This window comes from Pagrus major, chromosome 15 (genome assembly GCF_040436345.1).
Source record: "Pagrus major chromosome 15, Pma_NU_1.0".
NCBI lineage: Eukaryota > Metazoa > Chordata > Actinopteri > Spariformes > Sparidae > Pagrus > Pagrus major.
In genome coordinates, this window is record NC_133229.1 from 9,499,624 (window position 1) to 9,523,361 (window position 23,738).

Below are 23,738 nucleotides of genomic sequence, written 5' to 3' on the forward strand. Positions count from 1 at the left end.
AATACACACGGTTACCTCTGTCTCTAATCAGGACAGGAAGTTTCAATATGATCAGAATTAGTCTGACATGGAGTAGTTAGATGGGCATGTTTAAGAGTAAATAGGAAGACGGAAAAAAATTGATATCCCAGATCACATCAATTTCTGAAGTATGAAAAGAAGAAAATCACTGAGTCTTTCAGCAGGTGTAGGTTTTTCTACCGTATGTGGTCGAGATTAGAGGATCTCAGGCACTTACAGGAAAATGCTCGACAACAATTTACTAAAATGGCCAATTCTCTCAGCATAGTGCATGTCAAAGGTTAATGATCCTAAATCTCACCGTGAGCCATCTGTAAGTGATCCACAAGACACCCACATGGTAAGAGACATTGAATCATTTATTTAAACTTCTTTCAAATAAGTTTGACCTTATACAGAAAGGAGCAAAATATCTGTGTATAATTTTCAGATGTTCTGTCAATGCAATTTGTAAATTGTGATTTTGTTGTTCAGTTCTGTACATGCAACATCTATTGCATGTCTGTCCGTCCTGGGAGAGGGATCCCTCTTCCGTGGCTCTTCCTGAGGTTTCTTCAATCTTTTTTTTCCCTGTTAAAAGGTTTTTTTTTCTAAATATGGCAAGTTTTTCCTCACTCAACTCGAGGGTCTAAGGACAGAGGATGTCGTTCACTGTACAGATTGTAAAGCCCACTGAGGCAATGTGACTGTGATTTTGGGCTATATAAATAAAACTGATTTGATTTGATTTAATGTTCTGAAGACAGCTGACTTTTAGTTATCACTATGCCAAAACAAAGACTACCAGCACACTGGACAGATTTCTTTGTTTATGTGACTTTGACATTTTAACACAAGTGCAGTCTGGGGGCATTAAAGATTGGGATTTGTCTGAAGTGGTGAGCTCTCATAGAAGTTCTGTATTACCGTGGAATCAATTCTGTGATCGGCACTGATGTGGACTGCTACTGGACAGACAAGCTTTCAAGGGCTTTATCAAAGAGACCATGACGTGCAACCTTGTGTAAAATCCCTTTTTTGATTTTATGTTTTATATTTTCTCCATTCAATTTTTAGGCTTTTGAAAAACTAAGTGAAGAAAGTTGCAATTTAGTTCTATATAATGTCAGTGTCTGTGTAGGAACGAGATTGTTGACGTTGATTGACTTTCTTCTTTAAAGACACAAGTTCTGAACACTACAAATGTAGCAATATCATAAACTCACAGTACAATATCATCACGATATACAGTCCATGGTGCAATATTTATCACAAGGAAAATAGGAGAGACATATCATACCTGATCGTGATCGTCACCCATCTGTTATTATTGATGTTCTGTCCTGCAGCTGCATTCAAAACATGGCTGCCACCGCACCGAAGTTCAGCAACAGGGCTTCCATCTTGAAGGAATACGTGAAGAAACTGATCCCCAAAGTTCTGCTCCTGAGCTGAAAAGGTAAGAAAATATGGTTAGTCATGAGTCTCTTTTTCTGTATGCCTAAATTCAATACATTATGTAAGCTACATTATTTATGACATTACTTCAGGCTTAACTCTCCAGATACTGAATACAGAATATGAGTTCCCTCGGTGTGTGTCAGATGTAATAAAAATGTTTCAACAAGAAGATGATGGAGACACGGTTAGACATGAGCATAGTGGTAAGGAAATAAATTATTGTCAAGGAGGTGGATGGACAAACAAGACATCTTATATTTGCCTTTAACTGACTTATGAGCTGTAAATTTGTCTGTCCTTTTAAGCAGCAAGCAGCTGAACAGGACTCTTGTTGGACACGAGTTTCCCGAGAATCTAGTTCCAATTGTTGTGCACTCCAGATCACATGCCATTATAAGCACTACTCCATTTTTTTCTTAAAGCATTCAGCTTGGCTGGACCAAAAGTCAGTCACTCTCAGCCGGGTCAAAACTAACCAGATAACAAAAGAGACAATAAACGGAGAGAAATCTACCCAAAGGGCTTGAACAGCTCTTTTGGAGGGAGCTGAAGAACCACAATTGATTCCTTACTGAGTGACAAAGGAATTTCCACCTGCAAGCGGTTGTCGAAAATGAAACAGGAAGAGCCTGTTCTAGTAGCACCTGCAAGAAAGTAAATACAGGGCTCCTTTTTCCCTCACACCACCTATGGAAACCAAAATTATGTACCACGAAGCACCTCTTGGACCTCAGTGTTAGCACCAACCTGGTTCCTAACAGAATCCAAGCTTCGAGCAGTTATCTCTGTCTGGGCGTCATTATCAAGCACTGTCCACCTGTGATAATGATCATACTATGTACCAGGGGCTATCCTAGGATAACCTTCAGCTTTGCTAGACTCCTCAGTAAAGGAAAGGTTGTTTTTTTTTAGAACCGTGGCATCTGTGCAAATATCCCTGATCGTGGACTGTCAAGGGTCAGCAGAAGGCAAGGAGTTTTCTGCCTCAAGAGGAAAAGATCCACTTCTTCTGCAAATATTGTCATGAGAGTTTCTTGCATCCCATAACAGAGGTGAAAGGTAACAGGAAGAGGATACCCTCCGCATAGAGGTTTTTTTCCCCCTTGGATCATCGGTTGGTCCGATCCTGGCTGGCTGGAGAATGTTCCTCAGATGCAAAGCTCTGCATCCTTCCAGCATGAAAGTCAGTGTGGTGGGTCTTGTTTCCCCCCCGCGCCAAACAGTTCTGGTTGCAATGCAGGAGTATGAGCTCAGCCTATCGATGAAGGCCAGAAACGGTGTCTGTTTATGTCTTCATCTAATAAAGGTCGTGAGACAAGACGTCATATGCCAAAACCCAGACTTCTGTACATTATCACAATGGGGTTTTTTGCTGGGCTTGCACTGAGTCTCCTGCAAGTGAGACTGTACAGCCGGGGAACAACAGACAGCAGCAGCATTAATCCTCCCACACAGGCTACTAGGGTCTTCAGTAGGGGGATGGGGAGACAGAGCTCAACAGTCTCGCACCACTGTCTAAGAAGACATGAGCAGAGGGCAGGTAACGTAACAATGGCAATCTGTAAAGTAGACAGTAATAGAGAGAGAGAGCCTGCCACTCCTGTGCCACTGACAGAGAAGACATGGTTGCAGGGCAGAAGACAGAACAGAAATACTTCCCTGTGAGAGACCTAAAATGTTTCACTGTTTTTAACAAGGTATATATCAGCTGAATTAGAGAGAGTGAAAGCAAACCAAAAAATCCAGAGGGAGCTCCTCAGTAGGAGCAACACAAGCATGGATGACCCCTTGAATTGTTGAAAGGACTCTGTCAGAGGCATGTGTAGCTGTGCTGGGACAAGACATGGACAGAGGCGTGTGGGCTGCAGAGAAAGACTTGGGTCTTCACAAAATGTGTGTCAGCTCTCATGAAGTAATGGCATTGGCGGCGGATTTGAACACAAAAGGAAAAGTGTACAAAGGCTGGGGTTGTTGTTGTTTCAAGGCTGCATGGCAACTGATATGAAAGCTCTTAACAATTCCTCCAGGGTAAGAAGGGCATCCAGGAAATCCAACTCTTTGTCTGAAAGAGGCTGTGCTTAGCCCACAATACTGAACTCTGATAATGTGTTTTCTAAGAGGACTTGGGGTTCTTCCCTGTCATAAGACTCAGCAGGGATGTGTTTAACTGTGCTATATTACTAATTATTGTTACTGAATGGACCACAAGAGGAATATAAGATCATCCACCGTTTCCTCATCCTTTGTCTGAGGAAGACCCCTACTCACCCCGCAAAAAAATAGCAAAAGCATTTTGGACAAAGACGAGAGCAAAGTATTATTATTGGAGCAAAATTACTCTTTTAAATGCTTTTATTTGCCTGCAGCATTAATTAGTTTACACTCTACCTGAAGGGACGGATCTCTCGGTTATCAGCAACTGTATATCTGTAAAGGTTCACTTTGTATGTGGCGTTCCCCAGGGATCAATTCTTGGTCCAATACTGTTCAATTAAACCATGCTGCCAGCAGGCATCCAAAGACATGTTTGTTATTATAGTTATCCTATTGATACTTAGATGTTCAGTTTTCAGTCCCATTGAGACATAAAAATGTACCTCCAACATATTCATGAAACTAAACATCTAATTTGCAGGTTTAAAACCCGGGTATAATTGCTGATAATGAGTCATATATAGAACATTAAAAAACTGCTTTATTGGAAAAAAAAACATATCTTATGTAGGAGGCTTGTTGCCACAGGCCGGTTTAAAAAATAACATGTTGTTGGCTAACTATTTCCATTGCTCTACCTAAAAAGACCTTGAGCTGACTCCAGCGGTCCAGCCTATTCAAAATGCTGGGCTGTTTCAACAAGAAAGAGAAATTTTGATCCCATCTCACCAGTCACAGGATTTCTGCTTTTGCTTCAAGTTACATTTTACAAACGATCATAATATGTTACCTTTTGTCTGCAAAACCCTGCAAGTCCCCATAGTGCATCACTGACATGCATGTCATTACAAGGCCATCAGGACTCTTAGGTTATCTGGCACAGGTTGACAAGTTTTTCCAAGGGTTAAAACAAAAGCTTTTAATTTTCATGCAACCAGCTGCTGGAATTCTGACATTGCATTTAAGATGGGTCAAATGGTTTAAATCACACTAAAAGTTTCCATTTCCGTGAATCCATTAGCAGTATTGTTATAAGTTTTATAGTTCAGTTTCTTGTTAAAAGTGTTTGAAAGGTTTTATTTCATCACATATTTTGTATTGATGCCAAAGTTAAAGGTGGCGTTGTCCTGGACTACAATATACTGAGATGTGTTTCAATAGTCTTTCCCCCTATTACATACATGATGGTGTCACCTCTCAATATGCCTGGTGACACAATAGTGCTTATTATGCTAAATATAAGACAATTGAGTTAACACCTCTATGGCAGTCTCAAAAACGATAAAAACACCTGGACGTTATATCTATTATAGCAGAACAGTGTATCAAGTGTATAAATCAAGACTTGCTTAAATGTCTGGACTTGTTTGTGAGGCAGAGCTAAGGAGATAAGCTGGAGAGCATTTTATTTTAGTTTACTCCTACATGAGTGAGGACCACAATTTAGTTTAAAGTGTTGAGCAGTACCACAGGCTATTTTTTGCACACACTTGTGATTTGATAATGATATTTCAGTATATGTTGGATAGAGATGCAATTACTTCTTTGCATTCGTCTACCTCTCTGTTTGTAGGTAAACAGTAATTTGTCAAAATGTATTTGACTTGAAAATATGTGCCCTGTTATAGGAGAAGGTTCTACAGTAATGTTCTCGCATTCTTTTTTTCTATAAAAAACCTTTGGTTTGTGGCCCAAAAGGAAAACATCTAGTGATTCCTGCTTATTCAAAGACCCAAGGCCATGTAACCCAACCTTGACTTTCCAGTTTCAAACTGTAATATTTGACAAAATAATTTTGAAAGGGTATGGTTAAGAGAGTTCTTCTTCCTTTTCATTTGTGATGAGAGCGTTTTCAGGAAACCTTGAAAATGTAATAGAAACACGCATCAAACATTGTGTAACACAGCAGAAATATGACTGTCGCGGACTGTTTTTAGCAGCGGTGAGAGGAGGCTGAGAAAAGGCACAACTAGGAATGTGTCTTGAGGTAACAAACAAGCCAAGAGGCAATGTTTAATATTTTCATTTGATGCTTATTTTCAGGAGGATTGTGCACCTCAATCAAGTTATTTGTGACACTGACAAATAAAGTCACCTTGAACAGTGAGAGAGATTTAAATGTGGAATTTTGAGGTTTTTTCTTGCATTAAATAGATGTAATGTCACAGATTTACATAAATGGTAAAGACTTACCGGCAGTTTAGTTTAAGTGACAAGCAAAAAAGCCTAGATCAGGTATTATATTGTAGCTTTTTTAAATGTTTTTTTGTATATTTAGTATTTAAATACCTTAAATGAATGGAAAGTGAAAAAAAATAACCATAAAAGTGGTTTGGTGTGGACAGGTAAAAACATAATTATGCTCGGCACATAAACAACTACATCATTGCCAAACTACAGACTCAGTAGAGACTGTCTGGAGTTAATGAATGCGGCAGCAAAGACAACGAAAATCACAGATGCAACTTCCTTCTGCGACAATGAGCCTTTGTCTCCTTTGCAAAGCAGTTGTTTCCTCTTAGCGCCATAACTCATTTGTTGACAAATATTATTTACTATAGATGTCAATGCTGCCCCATCTTTTATTTTTCTATTTTTCTTTTGTAAGGATATTGTTCCCCCGTTGTCCCCGTGGTCCTGTTACTCTGCACCGAGCCTAACAGAGCGTTCGTCCTTTTGTCAGCGCCTGTCACCTGTTCTCTCCCTGGCTCTCTCGCTCTTTATCTCTCTCTCTCTCCCTCACCCCACCTCCTCGTATTTCTCTTCTCGAGCTGACAATTGAAGTCCAGGGGGAGACTCACATGTTTGCTTCGGGGAGAGGTGTAAAAAGGGGAGCGGAGAATAAGGAGCAGGTCTGGCGGAGAGATTCGCCGCATCTCAATGCATGTCTTTTGGTTGTCTTCTGATTAACTTTGTCTGTTTGATCTCTGGAGTTTTCTTTTCAGTTCCTATCCTCTGATGTGAGAAAGATGGTGCACTGTAAGCCAGGAAGCATTACTAGATAAAAGGCACCGTGCCCTCTATATATGCTTTCTGAACATTCATCTCTCTTCATGACAGGGCTCACAGTCTGCTATCTGGCTTCCATATGCTGCAGCAGGGAATTATCAGAAATATGATTTGCAATAAAAGATAGATTAGATATGGATTTAATTGATGTAACCAACATAAAAGTTTGAATACGTAATTTACACTCAACTTTTCCATTTATTAACATCCGATCTTGAGAGTGTGTGAGCTCTTTGAAAGTGATGTCGGCATCGTGTTGTCACAGTTTTTCAAACCGCAGAATAAATCAGTGACTTGTGATCAACACGGGCAGATGAATGGTGGCAGTGGATATACGAGGCAACTCATATGGCAGGGCGGAGGTGTGCAGTTTTGCTAGCTTGACGCCAAGCAGAATTTAATTCACTTGACTTGGATCAAATCTAAAAAATTAACATCAGGCATTTTCCAATATGATCTTCCTCTAGCTATCTCCATTGAGATGTTCTTCATATGTCCCTGGTGAGGTTGCACATAAAAAAAACTGCATATGCAAGAAGGAAAGTGCAAATGATGACTTTTTAATTTTTCTTCCTCCAAATAAATGAATATATTGAATATCATAGAAATATACTGATAGTATTCATGTCTTTGTTTGAACTGATCTGCAAAACAAACCAATTTTCTGTTCTCGTTTTGTTGTTATTCACGTCTATCGCACACAAAGGGATATGATTAATCACTAATCAGAATACTAAAGGGAAAAAATGTCATTGTTTATAGATATATATAAAAGTTATATAACATTTTTTTCATATAAAATGCATGGCTTTTGGTATTTGTAAAGTTATTCTCTCTGGGAAAAACTGACTGAAAAATATGCACCACTACCCTACAGCTGTATTCTTTTTGTTTATGTAATGTGCTGTTTTCCCACAAAACATCCCAAAACAAACATCAAGCTTGTCTGCTTGCATAAAGCATACTAAACGCTTTGCTTTGCAATTATTTTGCTGCTTTGTCCTCGAACCTATCATTTGACAGTGTCAAGTATTTCCTAAAAAAATGTCTCCTTGACTTTTCAAACACAAACAACTGAGCAACAACACATGAATAATAGGCTAGGACACAGCAAACACATACATGATATGGGGACAGTTATATCTGAATGAGAAATGCTTGTGGTTTTTATGTTATTGAAACCACCTACATCTTACACTAATTAGGCACCGGTGTCACACAGGATACTGTGTACTTGTCTTAAAATCGACACTACCATTGTCTCTGTGTATTTAAAGCTCAGCTGGTTGACCTTTCAAGTGCACCAACCTTAAACTGTATAAAGCACTAATTTAGAGTCCTATTAGGCTCCGAGAGCTGCCTAATTAATAGCTCCTTAAACACAAAGATTTAAGTCTTTGGCGAACACTAAGGCACTCAGCAGCCATCACGGGAGGCCAATGTCAGCTCACAAAGGGAAAAGTCAATGTATTATTACTCTAAGGAACGCAAGACTGTTTTTTACGGTATAACTACCAAAAACTTTGTAGTACCTTTGCAGACTTGTACTTAGATCGTTAGAGGCATCTAGAAACAGGAACAATTAATTCTTGGTGTATTGTAATATGAAACTGTCTGGAGAAAAAGTAGATTGTTGAATCTCATCCTCAGGTCATCAAATACTGACAGCTTTGGTAGGTAGTTCAGGACCGGCCCAAAGCACCAGTATTTTATGACCCAGTGATCAGACTCAACAATCAACTATCTCCAGAATCGCCTTAAAAGTTACAAAGTGTTGCTTTAACAGGTCTATAAATGTAAATGAGAGGCCGTGAACCTGTAGACGATGTGACAGATAAGGGGTTGATCTAGGTTACGCCAGCAGGATGAATGTAGTGATGTCTCCGCCTGCTTAGTGCAGAATAAATCACCTGCGATCGCCACACAATGCATGCTGGTTTCAGTTCTGTTGGAGCCCCACCTGACTTTGCTGTGGCGTCACACGGGGACAGCGTGAGTCACAACATCAAGGTGGCTGCGGTTTTTTAGAGCGAGGAGCTGTAATTGCAGTCCACTGTGACACACAGTTGGATGTTTTTTGGGAGTCATTTGAGGACCCACAGCTCGAGGCATTCAAATAGTGGCTTAAACTCGAAGCTGGCTTCTATTTAAAGGAGAAATACGTGAGAATGTTAAGCAATTTACGTGTATGAATCCCTTTGTATTGCCAATGTGTGGATGGATTGTAATGTGACTTAAAGAAAGAGACTTTCTTGGTTACCATAAGCCTGTAGAATGATTTCTATGTAAATAACTTTTTTTTCTGGGGAAATCCGAAGGATGTGACATTAAGCCCTATGTGCATTTCTCCCACTCCCCTACAGCATCAACAGGGTGCAACACTGGCTAACATTAGCTTAGGGATGGCGACAACCATGTCACAGCGTCCAACACAAAGTCAAAGTGAGTGGATAACATCATCCAGACTTTCAGGGCTAATCTGGCTGGTAAATTCAATACCTTTGCTGTTTGCAAACTAGCCTACTTTATCAGCTAACGTCACAGAGCAACCAAAGCCAGATTCATGCAATGTAGCTAAGGTGCAGCTGACCTTAGCTTGCTTGCTCGCTAATGCTATCGCTAGTATAACCAAGCTAGTTTTTCTTTCTACCAGCCAAGAGCGATGCAAGGCAGGGGTGGCCGACTAGCTCCCTGTAACCTGAGCTAAGCTAAGGATAGCCAGCTAGCTGTAATTTAGCCAGGTGGCTGGTATTGTTTGCTTTGTTAGCTGAAAAAGTATTTGACAAATGGAAATCTAGTTAGTATTATAGAGACAGTGGTCCAAAGAAAATACAGGAACATCACGGACGGTAACATCACACATGGAGCTCGAGTGCGAGCAATGCGATCCCAGCTGTAGTTCACATAACGGCCTTCGGTGTTGTTAATAACAAATATTTCCTCAAGGTACCACATTACACCTTTAATATATGCACCCATGCTTTGAGCAGAAGTATAATAATAATACACAAAGCCTGATAAATGGTATTTCTCATGGCTCAGCTTTCTCAAGCCCTAAAAAAATTACCACGAATCTACCGACTCCTCTCTTCCCACAACAATGCTCTATTGTTTTGAGGGTCTACTCAGTGGCAGTTGGGCCTACCTATCCAAATTTGTAACAAAAGAGAGCGTGTGTGTGAGCAGGTGTAGGAACAAAAGGAGCGGGCAGGAGGTGCACGTACAAAGTAGAGCTCACAGATGATGTAAAGGGTCAGCCCAATCCACGCTCTCATGGTGACGGACCAGCTTCTTCCTTCTTATGTGGATTCCTTTGTTCGCTATTAGGTTATAGCTCAGATCATCAGCACTGACACAACAAAACAGATGGCTCACAGCCGTCAACGACAGCCAAGGCTATCTGTTGTCCTTCACCGGGACTGCATGTACTTCCCCCTCTCTCCCACTCTCTCTGAATCATGACACATGGTGAATTCATGAGAAGGTTTTGTGATGAAAGCATTTGTAAAGAAGCAAGTTACGAACGAAAATCTGGTCCAATTCTCTTAAAGATAAAGAAATGACGCTCTCAGTGCTTCCTTGTCTTTCGCCTGTAGCCTTGGAAACACGGGACCCGTCTTTGTGTCCCTAAGTTTCCTGCAACGGTAATAGATGTGTCACGCTGCTGGTGTCACTGAATGACTTCTTTCTATCAGTCCAGTGATGTCTAATATTAATATTTGGGATTGATGACTACATGTGTTTTATAAAAACGATATTGAAACACCACAGGCAGCTGCTTTAATCCACTCTTTTACTCATCTCTAGTAGAATTCTCCTCCGTGTTATGAATATGTTATTAAAGTTGGATAAATTCAGATTTCGTACAGTCGTTCCTTGGTTTTTTCTTTTTCTTTTTCCTGTTGCTAAGCATCCTCTTTGCTGGTACTGAGAAACATTACCCTATTTCCAGTGCGTCTATATAATCAGAGACTGACATATCATTTCTGTATTATCAGTGATTTAAAAAAGAAAGAGGTTCAGAGCAATAACAACAGTGAGCACAAGCATGACGGTAACAAAAGGTTTTCAGTGAAATGTCTAGATAGCATTATACAGGAGAGATGAGCGCTTTTCTTTGGAGTGGTTTTCTTCACAACAGAAGTAATGTTTCTAGGGCAATTCATTTGTTTTCTGCAAGTAAATTCAACTGTAGCTGCACTGAAAACATCTCGATATGGTATCAAAGGATCTGTTAGCCCACAGTTTGTTGAACAGATAATATCAAGTATTTTGTTCAAAAGTTTGACATATTTGGAAGTGTTTTCTTGCCAAGAGTTAGGTAAGAATATTGATACTACTTTCATGTCTGTACAGTAAATATGAAGCTGCAGCCAGAAGCCAGTTAGCTTCACTTATCATAAAGCCTAAAAAAAACAACAAACAAGGGGTATAGCGTTGTAAAAGTTGTGATACCCAGGAGCCAGGCGATGCTGTTTCCTCAGACGTGGGACTCGAGTCATTCGGTCCAAGTCTCAAGTTCCAAGTCATTTTTTCTTGGGTGAGTCAAGTCAAATCACAGGTTGTGTCAATTCAAGTCAAGCTGAGTCCTTAGTTAAAGGTGCAATACGTAAGAACTGGCCACCTGCCGAATTCATACTCAAAGCAAACAGAGGGCAGCATAACACCAGAGTAACTGCTAACTGCTGCTGACTGTAGTTAGGTATTTAGCTCAATTAGCAGTGCAGCTAGCGGGTCTGGATTGCGAGCTCAGAGCACCAGGGGAGTATTGGAGCTTTGGACTGGCCGCGTCTAGATGGTAAGCATGCTAACTTCATTAGCAGTCTCTGCAACACAATACATAGATGCCATAACGTCAAAACTTATTTCTTCACATTCCATTGATATTTACATTTTTTTCATGTTTTCAACTAAAGTTTTTACGTATTGCACCTTTAAGGCAGGTCAAGTCACATTTTCACCCCAAGATCCTGCGGTCCCAAGATACCTGGTCTTTATACAGAGAAAAGACAAGCTAATATTACCTGTCTAATGATGATATTACTGGCCTGTTCTTAAAGTATGACAATGAATTTAATTTGTATAATAATTACTGCTATTTGGTGAAATACATGTAATCAAACAAATAACCTTATAAAAGCTTATTTATTTCTTAATTTCTTCTCAATCAAAAAACTTTCCCTCCCAGTCACTTTTAAAAGTGAAACAGCGACATCACTGAGTCATCATGTCCCAAATCAAGTCAAGTCACAAGTCTTTAACTTACAAGTCAAAGTCGAGTCTCAAGTCATTTAATTTCTGTCAAGTCAAGTTGCAAGTCATCAAAAACAGTTATTCAAGTAGACTCGAGTCCACATCTTGGCTGTTTCCCTTATTTCAGTGCTTATGCTATGCTATGCTAAGCTAGTTCTAATACTAGCTGTAGCTTCTTACTTATTGCTCACCAATGAGAGTCATGTCAATCTTCTCATCTAACTCTGACTAACTATTTGTACTAGTCCTGAAAATGTTTACAGACACAAGAGTAACTTCCACGGTGACCTTTAGCGATCACAGAGCATTCCCACTTTGTCAATACCCACAGTAATGCCTGGATTACTTTCTTATTAAAATGGTACAGCTCGGGTCTTTTTCGATAAGTTGCATGAAAGTGACATTGCCAGCTAAGATCTTATTAAATATTTTGTACACCTTCAAGAGAAGTTTTGTATCAGTCTGTATAGTCAAGCTAGCACTTAAAAGCACATTTATTCCTTGTATACAGCACAGCAGCAACATATTAGCCAATATGAACATTAATTTGTAAAGCACTGGTAGATGATTGCTTGCTTTGTAGGCCTTTTTTCTCTCCCAGGCACATATATCAGGGACGAAGCAAATGAAGATGTATTCAGCATTATTTTCTGACCTTATGTACACTTGCGGTTGTGGTGTTTTTAAACTTTTGGGATGAAAAGAGACTGTACTCACTGTAGAGGATGGTGCCCTGCGTCGATCTTGTTTTCACTGTCAGGTAGAGAATAACAGTGGTGTCCTTGACAGTAGTAGGTAGATTATTACCGGCGCCAGAAGGCTGCAGAAGGGTTGCAAGAGGCTGCAGCTCCAAATAAGATGTGCCATCGAATGAGGGGATGTATACTGTGGTGTCTAGAAAAAAAATATGAATACACACTGATGAAATGCGTTAAATGAAGTGAGAAAAGTAGAATCCTATTATTCATTTCTTACACATTTGTACTAATTACACCTCTGTCTAAATGAAGAACGACTTTTCTAGGAAATGCAATGTCCTGCGGTGCCTTTGTTCGGCCACAGAACAGCAAAAATTGGCCGGTGTGTGCCTTCACAGCACTGATAGCTTGCCTGTAAGCAGAGTCAGCAGGGCCCTGTCAGGACTACTGTACGTGCTAGTGTGTTATTTCCCACTGGATGAAAAAGGGCTATGACTTTAAGGAGAGGTGGAGGAGGTACCAGCCCAGGTCATCAGCGCCACAATCCAGTGATGATCTGTTGGCTTTTACACAAAGGACACTGTACACCTGGTGGATAGCTTGCTGTTCGGGTACATGACAGTCCAATTCAAAATAGGCCACCCCGGCCTCAGCTCGGGGGATTCTACCTTCAGAGTCCGGCTCTCAAGGAAAACTGCAGTTTATTCTCAGCTGAGACCTCATAAAATACAGTGTGTGTAGGCTTCAAAAACTTTTTGTGATTGTGAGAGCAACATGAAAATCCTCTCATGATTCTTGTGTTCATTTTTTGGGGAGGCTTTGTTGTTCGATCAAATGGATTTTTAGAGCAGACCCGTGAGTGACTGATAACATTTAGAGCAGACTAGACAGTAAAAGAAAAGCAATGCAGCGAAAACTGAAAAAATTGATGAACCGTGTAACATATAGCAGTGGTCTTAAAAGTTGGAAATGTTCATGATTGGTGGCAAAAATAGAGATGCAAGTTCAATCAGTGTCAAATGCTGGAAACGCTCACTCAAGTAATGTGGTTTTGACTTGGCTTTGGCTTTTCTGATCGTTTTTCTGCGATATATTGTAACTCTGTCAAAAAAGAGAGGAGTATGTGGGTGCTGCTTTTTTTTTGTCATTTACTGTTGGACAGCCTGACCCTTGAGTCAGACACACTGGTGGACTGGGGTGCAGCAGGTTTATTAATGGCAGCAGGGATCATGCAATGCCAGCGTATCGTTTATTTATGTCATTTATGTCAACAACCTATTCGGAAATGTCCTTAACGAGGCTATGAAAGGAGCAGAGTGAACTAGCAAGTGAAAATATCAGCAAGGTAAATTGCGAGGATTGACAATAAGGACTGCAGAGTGGCCTGGGGGCCAGCGTGATGCAGACTTGGTCAAGTTTAATGATCAGTTTCCAGACCGACACCTGAGAAGAGTTTCTGGTGGTAGCATTTCTCAAATTGTCATAATCTTGTTATCTTCGGCTGTGTGCTCCTGCCACTCTCCGACTCTTGCTCTTTTCCCGACCAATCATGGTGGACAACTCCTCCGAGTTGCGCGGAAAATTGTGTGAAACAGAGATGAAAGCCAACACTTAAAATAATAATAAATAAAGACAAAACTACAAAACTGTTTCTTTTGTTGAGGAAGGAGGAGCGGTTTTCTTGGGCTGAAAATGATGAATCAATCCTGTAATGTTTGCTGGCAATTTCTGAGTAAGGCAGATTGAGCTGGCACATTTTTAAAGGCACCGGCAATTACAACAAACACACACTCGATGCCCACAAAGAGAGCTGGCAGCACCTAGCCAGTGTGTTGGCAAAGCAGGAAGTGGACAACCCCTCATCAGGTCCCATTATGTGTCAAACACAGAAACAGAGAGGCTCGACACGCTGAAAAAAAGTCCTTTTGTTTGCTTTTAAAGAAAGATGTTAGATATTTCTCCTCACGACGTTTGGAGGGAAGATTCTCTCTTGTCCTGATCTATAAAAATATTACCTGCACCATGGGACAATTCATATCTTACAATTAGATTTTTGTAAAACAAAAAATAAAAATAAAAAACGACACACATCAAATGTAATCACAGTCAATTAAGTACCTCCTGTTGTACTTTTCCCTGTTGAAAATTGTTATATTGTTATAAAGCACAAAAATGTATTATATTGTCTATGGCTAAGATTAAATTGGAGAAAGTAAAGGCAAAATATCAGAAGCAACTCATTTTGGAAAAATAGCTTTTTAAATTCTTTACACCAAAACAAAACAGCACTTTAAATGTAAAAAAAAACAAAACAAGTGCACAATCGTATAGGGACTGATGTCGTGGTGAGGTTAAAGTTGTTGAAAAGACTGTGCTCTCAACTGTCATTTTATTATCACTCCTCTCTAGCCAACATCCTACATCACAGCTTTAAATGTGCGAGGAATAAGGACATAAGGTAATGAGCCGTAGAAGGAGGTCATGATCAATACAGACCAAGTCTGAATAATTTCCTGCCTCACTGGTTTGGTCTTTTTTGGCTACCTTCTTACCTTGCAGCTTTTTACCCCGTAACTAATTTTTGTGATCACTTAGCTTTCAATTGAATACTTACATACTTGACAGAATGTCTTTGTCAAGGTCTACGACCTACTGTGTCTTCTCTTGAAGAGACAATTTATCATAGCTTAAAGCTCCGACTTACCTAGATGAACTGGCTTTATCTTGACAAAACCTGTCTTATGGTTGGCTACGTGATTTCAAATACCCACTCAACCACCAGGCACTGGCCTGGATTGCGGCACACACTACCAGAGGTGCAGCCCCAGGGTCCGTACGCAAGTGGGCAAGACTGACAGCTCACACATTTCAAGATACGTATGCAGAGGCCGCACATAAGCTACCTCCTAGATCTGAATAGGTCTGACAGCTGCTTTGGACTGACATTCTTCATGTGCTAAAATAAAAAAAACATATAATTGTAGTGGCTTAGCTTACATGGTGAAATTAGATGTGAGCAGGCACTCTGTTGGTAATATTACCTGTAAGACATCTGCCTTTCTAACTACAAAGGGGAGTTTGAAGCTTTACTGGACATTAAAATGTTACTATATCACCATGTTGCAGTCTTAAACCAGCACTGACTGGTGAATATAGGATCCACTGGTTACATATAAAACACTGATTACGTAAAAGCTAGAGCTCTGTCTGAAAAGTAAATCGAATCAGAATTCCAACGACACCTTTATGAAGCGTCCCTGAGCCCATGTAGGAATATCTTTTACACAATCATGTTTCACAAAGAGGTGAACCTCGCCCCATTTCATACCAAATCATGATACTATCGCCTTTTACCAGGTAACCTATTATTACCTCCACTACAGAGGTTATGTTTTCGCCCGTGTCCATTTGTTCATTGGTTGGTTTGTAAGCAGGATTACACAAAAACTACTGAATAGATTTCCCCAAAACTTGGATGGAGGATCGCCCTCTGCCCGGAATAGACCCCATTTTCTTTTGGTGCCGACTGGGATAAAGGGACTGATCCATGTACAGTATTATTTCTCCCTTTCTTTAGCATTGCTTGATAGGGTGTTTTCTGTATTTTTGTTACTTTCTCAGGGAATGCTACATAGATATTGATGGAAAAAAATCAGGTGTGTTTAGGTGGCTGATGCTGATCCAAATAAAAATCTGGATTTAAATATGTTTACTTGAAGATATTGGATTAGGCTTGATGGAATTAAAAGTGACTTTTGGGTATTGGCGGAGGTATGTGCCGAGGTATGGTACTGAGTGGCATTTATAATTGGTAACAGGTGACTATTGTTGCTGCTGCATAAACAACCAGATTGCCTTTTTTTTTTACTTCACAGTAGCATTTACTAACAACACAGAATAAACCATCAGTTTATTTATTCATTAAGTCTATAGTGGAGGCGTGAAAGCTGATAGAAAAAGTGCCAGGCAGCCGACCATCTTCCTGGGAGATTGCATTCGTCTATAGTCATCATACTGTGCAATCAACATTTAATCCATAATGGTAAGTTAAAGCTAAAAACACTGTTACAGTACTGCAAAAGTCTTGCATTCCAATTCCATAAAAAAAAGGCTAAAATTGCTATTCTACAATGTATGAAGTGACAATTTAAAAAGACTCGCTCGTTGTGATGAACTCACAGAAAGTTATCACTGGAAGCTGCAGCTCCCCACGGCTTTACTGAGTTGTATAGTGATACTCAACTCATTAGCTGCCCGGCTCACAACATTACTGTTCTGATTCACTCCCACCAACTCCTAGTGTGGTTTTTGGCCACAGCAGGCAGTTGTTTTCTGCGAAAGCTCTTCTGAAAACCACTTGTGGCTGCTGTCCCAAAGACAGAAAAACAGAAAACAACTCAAAATATTAAAAGTAATAGTGCTTATGATGTGAAATGGCTGAATTATCATTGTCTGTAATATTGTAGGATTATTATTATTATTATTATTATTGTAGGATATTGTAGCATTTATGCTGCATTTAGTGGTGTTTGAATGTTGCAGCTGATCAAGGTGAAGCTAATTTTGACAAATGTATATACTGCTTGGTAGTAACTATAGTAGTACATTATATTTCATCATAATATTTAATAATCATTGTATGTTTTGCATGAAAATCTTCAATCTGCAAAGCAACTACAGCTGATATTAAACGTAGTGCAGTAAATGGTATATTATTTGCATAGACGGAGTCAAGGTAAGTGGCAAAAAATGTGAACTTGTGTACTTGTGTCAAAGTACTAATACATGGACATACAGACAGATGCACACATAACACAGTTTATTTTATCTTCTCTATTGCTTTTACCCTGAATCTGTTGTTTTTTTAACCCGTATGTAAAAACCTAACCAGGTGCTGGGGCTACAAATTAGCCCCAGCTCTACCCTCTCTGTACATCACATCTGTTGCAGTTCCCCTTCCTATGTATGATCGTCTGTATCCATGTAAAAAAACAAAAACAGACAGAAGGTGCACTTTCATAATACTGGTATTTCAAATACTGGGAAACCTGCGTATCAGTGGGAGGTACAGTACTGCATGTGGGAGTGCTTGCTCATCTGATCAAAGGCTCTGAGGATGGAGGGTGTTTTAGGAGATTGCTTTGCCTTTAAGGCAAATTTTTGATCAGTGGTTTTGGGCCATGTTAAAAAAAATTGACTTGACTATGTTCCTAATTTTTTTATGTATAGCCTGGGAGAGTGCTCATCAGTCTATGCTTTTCATCAGATATCAAGCCAAATGATTTATTATCAGCCAGCATTTTACATGTATTACTAACATTAATCACATCAGTAGCAGATTAGACCTTCTTGAAAAGTAAAAAAGAGGCTGCAAAGACTTGTCCAACGTGATATTTCTCTTAGATACACAGTGCTCAACATGTCAGCATTTCATCTAGGACACAAACAAGTCCACATCGTTAGTCACTGGGAGCGATGACGTATCTATAATTAACTGAGAGCAGGGGTGACTTGTTACATTCTCGTGTCTATTCTTAATTCGACTCGATGTGAGGACAAGGTTGTCACCCAGCAAAGTTGCCGCGGCAATACGCATTCACGGACCCTGTCAGCATATAAACAGCCTGCGGAGTCCGTCTGCGGGCTATCAAGAACTACTGTTGCAAAGCACATCGCTGGATGAGTGCTCATATGAGATTGCACTCTGTTAAACCTGAGAGACTGAACTGCTTGTGAGGAGGAGCGATTCCTCAAACTCAGCAGAAATGACTCTAAAAGGCCACTGCTGGTATTTAAGGGAAAAGTTTATGTGTGACAAGTTGAGGGATAAGCAGGAACTTACTTTATGGTCATGGAGGGGAAAAGTCTGAGGGGTAAATCCCATTACTTTTTTAAATGAGTGATGAGAATGAAGTATGAAATAAGATTACACAATTGTGAGAATATATCAAATCAAGCATAACATCTGATTCATTTCACAGGTATGGGGATTTACTGCATGCATTGTTATGCACCATTACATCAAATAGTCAGGTTTTAATGCATCTTTGGGTTATCAAGGTTAATTTCCAATTAATAAGGTTACCCTTACACTGACACATTGTCACGCAGGCAATATATCCATGCAATTGGTCATTGTGCCGCAGTCACATGCGATGGTATTTTGTGGCGTATGCAAGTAATTACCCTTCTCTGAACCTGGTGAGAAATACATGAATGAATAAATGAGTAAATGAATCAATGAATGATTCATATTTCCTATTATCTACAGGCTGGTTAGAAGTTGGCTAAGCCTCCTTAATAAGTGGCGTCTCTGTCATGTATCAGAGAGGGGGGCGCCGCTTTCCTAGACGTAGGCGTCTCCCACGGGAAAAACAAATGAGAGTGAAGTCATAAAAATAGCATCGTTTTTGTCACAGTGCCTGGAGAGACAAATAACATTTCAGTCGGTTACTTAAACACCTGTAAATTAGCATTTTTAGAACACATGGCAAAGGTGTCAAATAGAGGTGTCAGGTGCACGCAGGCAGCTCAAGCCATGTTAGTGACTGTTAACATTAACTCTGAGCAGTGTTCTGTCAAACTTCCTTGTATTCTGTAAATACAAGGTTAAGCTATCAGCATAAATCATGTTCAGGGCTGGTGAAGGTGAAGATCAATCCAGTTTTCATTATTGCGACTCTTTGAAATGCAAATTCCCATCGCTTAAATTTTTTCTCCAGGCTTAAAATGTACAGCACATATGACATTTGGTAGCTTCTGTTATGCAAAGCTCCTTATTCAAAACCCATGACTGAGAGCATTGTTGGCGAGATGCTCTTTCACATGCCGAGAAAGAGATATAGGCTCGATATAGTCTGTTCTCGCACATGGCATGCATACACATTTACAGTGATAACAGTGGCAAAGTTATCACTCAGAACTCATGCAGCATTTCAGTTCATTACTTTGTTCTAGACAGGAGTGAAGGAACAGGGAGTTATTTTCTGGCCTCATTTTAAAGCACTTCTTTCCATAATATAGAAAATATGGAGAAATGGAAGGTCAGACAGTTATGTCATTCTGACATAAACCCATTAGCTGCTTTGCTTAAATACTTTGCTTAAATTTGATTCACTTTTACAAGAAAAAAAGCCTTTAGGATGAAGACTAAGTGGTGCAGATATACAGTATAAAGTAGATGCTGCTTTTATGGCTTGTGAGATGCATCTCTGCGGCTGCCATCTTGCTTTCAGTGTTCTGACCCATTCAAAGAGTGGAAAATGCCAGACTTTTATGCTGCTTTTGGATGTTCTAATGAAAGAAATGCCAAAATCATGCAACAGGGAATGACATTTCACAGGTACAAAGTTATTTTACAATATTTTTACTTAGTTGAAGGTACTGAATTTGATGTATTGCAATAAGCAATCCTTATTTTAAGCTCAAATAAGGTTAAGTGATTGTTCTGATTCCAAGTTAAACAAATTTATGTCAGGCAAGGAAAGAAAAGATGAAGATTTTTATTAAGGTTATAAAAACAATATGCCGAAGAAAAAAAAAAAAAAAATATATATATATATATATATATATATATATATATATATATATATATATATATATATATATATATATATATATATATATATATATATATGTACACACAACAATCCTGATTAATCTTTTTATATTCAATTCGACTTTACTGTCATTATTCGAATGCTTATACACTGGTCCGTCAGTTGCGGTATTACATATGACATACAATATATATAATAGTGCAACTTATCAGTGTAGGACCACAGTAAACAACCGTAGAAATGTTCGTATTTTATAGTGTTAGCTTTAAGTATACGTATAGGTCGCTGTGCAGTGGTAGTGAAGTATCAGTAGAGATGCAATGAATAGACTATTACATAATTAATGAAATATTGTGATATAGCATAAGATTATAATATAGTCAGTACAATACAATACTTTTACAATAGAATGTAATAACGTTATATAGTAAATAATAATGTGAGCGGACTCAGGGATGGCAGAACGTCGATGCAGAGTAGATGTCTCAGTGTTCAGTGTTTAGTGGTGTGTTGATAAGCAGCAGACAGCTCTGGATAGAAGCTATTTCTCTCTCTGGATGTGCGCGTCTATATAGTCCAGAACATCCTACTTGATAGTAGGGGGACAAACAGGTTGTGACTCATGTGTGTGGGGTCACTGATGAAGCCTTGGGGGAATTATACATTTACATGAGATCGGAGGCTAAATTTATTCATCTCTCTTGTATAAACAAGCAGCCCCAAGTCATTCCCTGGTGCTTTTATTTTCAATTGCGCTAAACTGTAAGATTGGTTTGTCGCTGGTGCACTTCAACACTGCACAACCATGCTGACGCACTGGAAGTAAGTATTTGTTTGTTCATAATGTGTGACCTTAAAATCCCCCAAAGTCCATTGCTCTTAATCCAAAACCCACACTTTCCTCTCAAATGCTAATAAATGCATTTCTTCCATAGGATATATTTTCTTATAGGTTCATACCGCTGCATATATGAAGTAAGAGAAAGTAATATACTTACAACCTAATTACGTAGGGTAAGTTCATCCTAAATATTATACGATAGAACTATTACTGAAAATAGTAAAGCAAGTTATGAGGATTTTAAGTGTGGATAGATCTCCTGCCTCGATAGACACTGTATTGATGTCGTGAAGAGGGATTTTTATTTATTATCTATTTATTACTTCTGAGCTAGCTAAACAAGCTAACGATTGCTGCTTAGATTTGAGCACATAAACGTTGTTACATTCAGTCTTCACACTTCTGCTCTCATTTTGTTTTACTTTGTTATGCAAAGGCTACAAAAAAGGCACTATCCTCCAAACTCATTAAATGTCAAGTAGTCCAACATGTGGAGAAGCCTGATAGACATGCCATGCAAATCTCAATTGGAGATAATTTGCATTCCAGTCATAATTCCCTCCACCTGAATCCACCTACATAGCAACAGACACGTCAAACAAATGCACAAACCAAATTGACTGAACCCGTGTAACTGTCTAATCAACATATTTACTCTGTATCATAGTAGTGTGTTTTTTAATCCATGGTGGAGGATTTACCACGTACTATAGCTGGTGCAGGGGAGTGAACATGGCTATCACAACACCATCCGACATGTCTCTCACTTTTGAGCAGCTTGCCTTGCCTTATCAAGCACACAGGCAATTAATTCTCACTTCTAGTGTTACTGCTGTTGTCAGTGACAGAGAATGACTACAATGGCAAAATACAGGAGGCTGTTGTCTACACTGCCAGAGCCCATCACGCATTGCAAGAGAGGCAGAAAGGAATGTCGGAAGCTACATCAGTGCACTGAAAAGAAATCTGCAATGGAAAAAAACTCCTCAGTATGTCTGTGTAGTACTGCTGTCTCCTTAAAATGGAATAAATATTTTTGATGTGGACAAGGGTCAGAGCTTGAGCTGAATGTTGAAAGTGCTTGCAAGGTCGTCTTCTCACTCTCGACTAGCGCTGGAGGTGAACGTGGACACAGCGATGGTTCAAGCAGCTTATATGGATCTTTCATTTCATTAATCACATCCTGAATAATTCACATCACTCAAAATTCCTATTGCAGCTGACTCTATTCTCCCTCGTAGTGAAACCTATTAGCCAAAGAGGCTCAGCATATATTAACCAACATAATTTGTTGGCTGGCTCTTGGTGATACCACAGTGGAGGTCACAGTACAGTAGGTTTTTAAGCTTTTTTACAGCTTGTGTGTGTGTGATTGTGTATAAATCACAATCACATACAAGAGCTGGGAAAAAACTGACAGCTGAAAAGAACGAAAAAATTTCCAAGCTTACCTTTCTCACAAAAAGTTCCAGTAAAGTGAAGCGGGCAGTGACAGGAAGGCAGAGCTCCACCAGGCAGCTGATGACATGTTCCTCCGTTGCGGCAGAGACCGTCACGGCAAAGTTGAGGTTCATGCAGAGGTTGTTCTGGTGTTTGCGTGGGAGCTGCCGCCGTTGTTGTGTTCACACTGACAGAGGTGGTTGATTGAGTTGTCAAACTTGAGGAACTTGTTGTCGAGGCCACCATGGCATACAAAGTAAATCTGTAAAATTGGACAAAAGGTTGAGCAGTCTCAGTGGACAAACATCCAATTAAACACAGCAAATTTGCCCATTAAATGCGAGGTAAATGCAGTCATTCACCAAGCAGACAGGCTAAAATACAAGAAATAAAAGAAAACTCAAAGAGTTATTTATCGCAATAAGTGGTCAGATTTCCTCCACTGCATCAGATAAAGCAAAATGTGGCCAGTGGTGCTTGTTAAAACCATTTGATCCAACTTTAACAATATAAACACACGTTTGTTAATGTGTTTGAGTGATTTTCCTTCGGGGACTTTTTGTGCTCGAGCCTGAAAACCAACCAACTAAAAAACCCTGATTCATGAGCAAGAAACAAAAGATGTCAGGCGTAAATTAAATCAAAAAGAAGAGTTCATGCTGAAGCCATTGATTTTTGTAGAATCCAGAGAGTTTACCTGCATCGTTCTATGTTGCTGCCGGCGATGGCGTCGGATGTGTAAAAGCTCCTCAGTTTATTCATTTCAATTATTTCAATGCAGCCGGTGTAGTTGTGGAAAGGTTTTGCTCTCTAAGGGGAAAAAAAACAATGTTTTATTTGGACTTTTATAGTTTATATATGCAATTTTAACAACATATTATGTTACATACATGTTGCTTTTAAGAATGCATCTCCTTTAGGATCTCATGATAGTCGAGAAATCAAACAGCGATGTTAGATCCTTACCTGATTGGGTAGATATTGTTGAGGCAGACCACCTGTGAAGATATGGTTTGTTTTTTGTATCATGTGTCCCAACCAGTAATTACTGGCTGTACTTCTGACTTTCTCGTGACCAGAAAGCGTGAGCTCTGCTTCACAGGGGGTCAAGCGTTGCCTATAAAAAAAGTATGAACAGTTATGAATTTCACATAAGCACACATTATTATGTTTTCTCTTTTTGGACAGTTTCAGTGAAGAAAATCTCCAAATTGTAAATGTATTCCTTCAAGTTAAAAAGGAAGTAACTTTCACGGCCTTGACAAGAAAATTGTTCATTCCCTTTCAACAAACAAGTTTTGGCTGACATCGACTTGACAGAAA

At 39.5% G+C, this 23,738-nt stretch overlaps 1 protein-coding gene across 1 annotated transcript in view; it reads right to left on the reverse strand.

The window, feature by feature from the left end:
• The window catches only part of eys (eyes shut homolog), a 185,551-nt gene that overhangs the window by 44,241 nt on the left and 117,572 nt on the right, over positions 1-23,738 (reverse strand). The window contains exons 37-41 of the mRNA XM_073481633.1: positions 23,382-23,532; positions 23,113-23,225; positions 22,427-22,677; positions 12,595-12,771; positions 1,301-1,451 (exon numbers count right to left, since the gene is read on the reverse strand). Of these exons, the coding sequence (XP_073337734.1) occupies positions 1,301-1,451; positions 12,595-12,771; positions 22,427-22,677; positions 23,113-23,225; positions 23,382-23,532 (843 nt within the window). The remainder of the gene's footprint in view (positions 1-1,300; positions 1,452-12,594; positions 12,772-22,426; positions 22,678-23,112; positions 23,226-23,381; positions 23,533-23,738) is intronic.